This window comes from Lycium barbarum, chromosome 7, assembly GCF_019175385.1.
Source record: "Lycium barbarum isolate Lr01 chromosome 7, ASM1917538v2, whole genome shotgun sequence".
Taxonomy (NCBI): domain Eukaryota; kingdom Viridiplantae; phylum Streptophyta; class Magnoliopsida; order Solanales; family Solanaceae; genus Lycium; species Lycium barbarum.
In genome coordinates, this window is record NC_083343.1 from 89,677,120 (window position 1) to 89,680,537 (window position 3,418).

The 3,418-nt window shown below is 41.4% G+C and overlaps 1 protein-coding gene across 1 annotated transcript; it reads right to left on the reverse strand.

The window, feature by feature from the left end:
* Window positions 1-523: 523 nt before the first annotated feature.
* LOC132601582 (uncharacterized) lies at window positions 524-1,027 on the reverse strand. Its single transcript, XM_060314665.1, has one exon. It carries the CDS (start codon window positions 1,025-1,027, stop codon window positions 524-526), a length of 504 nt encoding a protein of 167 aa, XP_060170648.1.
* Between the last annotated feature and the right edge of the window lie 2,391 nt (window positions 1,028-3,418).

A 3,418-nucleotide genomic window follows, 5' to 3' on the forward strand; every position in this document is an offset into this window, starting at 1 on the left:
TTCTACTAATAATGCGACCGGGTCCCAAATAGACTTCCTACGTATCCCACTATGGGAAAGTCAGGTCATTCTGTAGTTCATATTACAAAAGTAGTTTTATTTTTTCTATCTATTACAAAACGATTACAAGCAAAAGGGAATAGTTGATACAAGTAAATAACATAATGATTACAAGCAAAAGTACTATTACAGACTAAAAAATTTGTCTTCATGCATAGTAGTGGTTGGTTGCGTCTGAATTGATTGGCCTTGGCCACTCTTGTCCGTCCATTTATGCCAGTACTACTGCTCCTCCAGAGAGTACTTTGCGGACCACATAAGGGCCTTGCCAGTTGGGAGAGAATTTCCCTTTGTATTTTTCTTGGTGCAAGAAAATTCTTTTGAGCACCAATTGCCCAATTTGGAAAAGTCGAGTCCTAACTGATTTGTTGAAGGCTTTTGCCATCCTTTGTCGGTATAGTTGACCGTGGCATACAATAACCATCCTTTTCTCGTTAATTAAAGCTAGTTCCTCATATCAAGCTCAGACCCATTCAACATCGTCCAATTCTTCTTCTTGGATGATCCTTAAGGAAGGTATCTTAACCTCGACAGGTATAACTGCTTCAGTACCATAGACCAGCAGGTATGGAGTTGCTCCTGTTGAAATTCTAGCTGCAGTATGGTATCCCAGTAACGCATAAGGCAACTGCTCGTGCCAACCTTTGTAACTGTCTGTCATTTTCCTCAATATCCTCTTGATATTTTTGTTGGTTGCTTCTACAACTCCGTTCATTTGTGGCCGATAGGCTGTTGAGTTTCGGTGAATGATCTTAAATTTCTCACAGATATCCTTCAGTAGATGACTATTCAGAGTGGCCCCATTATCAGTTATGATGGACTCGGGTACACCGAATCGGCACATGATATTGTTTTGCACGAAATCGGCTACCACTTTCTTCACCCATTTGGTGAAGTAGTCGATGGCTACTAAAATAAATCGATGCCCGTTTGAGGCTACGGGTTCGATGGGTCCAATGACATCCATGCCCCAGGAAATGAAAGGCCATAGTGAGCTCATAACATTAAGCTCACTTGGAGGAACTTTGATTAGATCATCGTGGATTTGGCATTGATGTCATCTTTGCACGTATTTGAACAATCACTTTCCTTGGTCATGCAATAATATCCAGATCGTAGAATCTTCTTTGCTAGTACAAATTCGTTCATATGGGGTCCACATGTCCTAGCATGTACTTCCTCTAGAAGTTAGATGGCTTTGCCGGCATCTACGCATCGAAGCAGAACCAAATCCGGCATCCGTTTGTACAACACTTCTTTGTTTAGGAAGAAACCATTTGCCATTCTTCTGATGGTATTCTTTTATCCACTCGTGACTCCCTTGGGATATTCCCGTTTCTCAAGGTATATTTTAATATCATTGTATCATGGCTTGCCATCCGGCTCTGCTTCTGCATGGCAACAATGAGCATGCTCTTCTTTTAAGATTATCGTCAGCAGGTTGATATGACTGATGTTGGATCATTGATGCCATTGTGGCCAGCACGTTGACAAACTTGTTCTGAGCTCTTGGAGTATGGTTGAACTTAATCTTTTTGAATTTCTTGCACACTCTTTGTGCCAAATTTACGTACGAAAAGATCTTTTCATTTTTGGTGGCCCATTCGCCTTGTACTTAATGAATTAGTAGGTCATAATCTCCAATTATCAACAGTTCATTGATGTTCATATCTAGTGCCATTTTGAGGCCTATAATGCAGGCCTTGTATTTAGCCATGTTATTGGTACAACGGAACTTGAGCTTCGCATCCATTGGGTAATGTTTCCCATTTTCTGATATTAGAACTGCTCCTATTCCGGAACCTTTGTAGTTGACTGCTCCATCAAAGAACAATTTCCAGCCTGTGTATGGTTCCACTGCTTTCTCTTCTATGGCCAATACCTTTCGTCTGGAAAATAAGTGTGGAGGGGTTCAAGCTCTTCATCCACATGACTTTTAGCTAGCAGTTCGGCCAAAGCTTGTCTTTCAACAGCCTTTTGTGCTATGTATACAATGTCAAATTCGCTCAACAGCATTTGTCATTTGGCTAATTTTCCGATGGGCATGGGCTGACGGAAGATATGCCTTAATGGATCCATCTTGGATATGAGGTGAGTGGTATAAGAAGACAAATAATGTCTCAATTTCTAGGCCATCCAAGTTAAAGTGCAGCAAGTTTTATCCACTAGCTTATGTCTTATCTTATAGGCAGTGAACTTTTTGCTCAGGTAGTAAATGGCACGTCCTTTTTTCCTTCTTCATCATGTTGTCCTAACACGCAGCCGAAGGTATTTTTAGCAACCGATAAGTATAGCAACAGTGGGCTCCCGGGCCTTGGTGGTACCAACACTGGTGGATTGGACAGGTATCTTTTGATAGTATTAAATGCCTTTTAGCACTCTTTTGTCCATTTTGTGGGAGTGTCTTTCTTCAAAAGCTTAAGGATGGGCTCCATAATGATGGTGGATTGAGCTATGAATCGTCCAATGTAGTTTAACCTCCCCAGGAAACTCATGACTTCTTTCTTGGCTTTGAGAGGAAGTAATTCCTGGATTACTTTGATCTTTGTTGGGTCTAACTCTATGCCCCTTCGGCTGACTATGAACCTCAGTAATTTTTTGGCCGGTACCCTGAACGCACATTTAGCCGGGTTCAATTTCAAGTTGAACTTTCGAAGCCTATCGAAGAATTTCCTCAAATAAGTAGTATGCTACGAATTTTCCCTCGACTTGATACCGACATCGTCCACGTATACTTTGATTTCTCTATGAATCATGACTTGGAAAATGGTGGTCATGGCTCTCATGTAGGTCACGTCGGCATTTTTGAGGCCGAAAGGCATTACTCTGTAATGATACACTCCCCATGGAGTGATGAAGGTTGTTTTCTCCACGTCCTCTCTATGCATTAGGATTTGATGCTAACCAGCGAAACAATCCACAAATGACTGTAGCTCGTTCTTGGCACAATTATCTATGAGTATGTGAATGTTTGGCAATAGGAAATTGTCCTTTGGACTGCCTTTACTGAGATCCGAGTAATTCACACAGATCTTTATCTTTCCATCCTTTTTGGGCACCGACGCTATGTTGGCCAACCAGTTTGGGTATGAGGCTACTTCTACTACCCCAAACTTGATTTGCTTTTCTACGTCGTCCTTGATGCGGATACTGAGGTCTATCTTGAATTGTCGGGTTTTCTGTTTTATAGTTACGAAACCGGTGTTGATAGGTAACTTATAGGATACTGCGCTGGTACTTAACTCTGGCATATCGGCGTATGACCACATGAAGATATCCACGTACTCCTTCAATAGGTTTATCAATTCTTGTTTTAAAGGTGCCTCTAGGTGCGCATTTATCCTTGTTTCTTTGACAT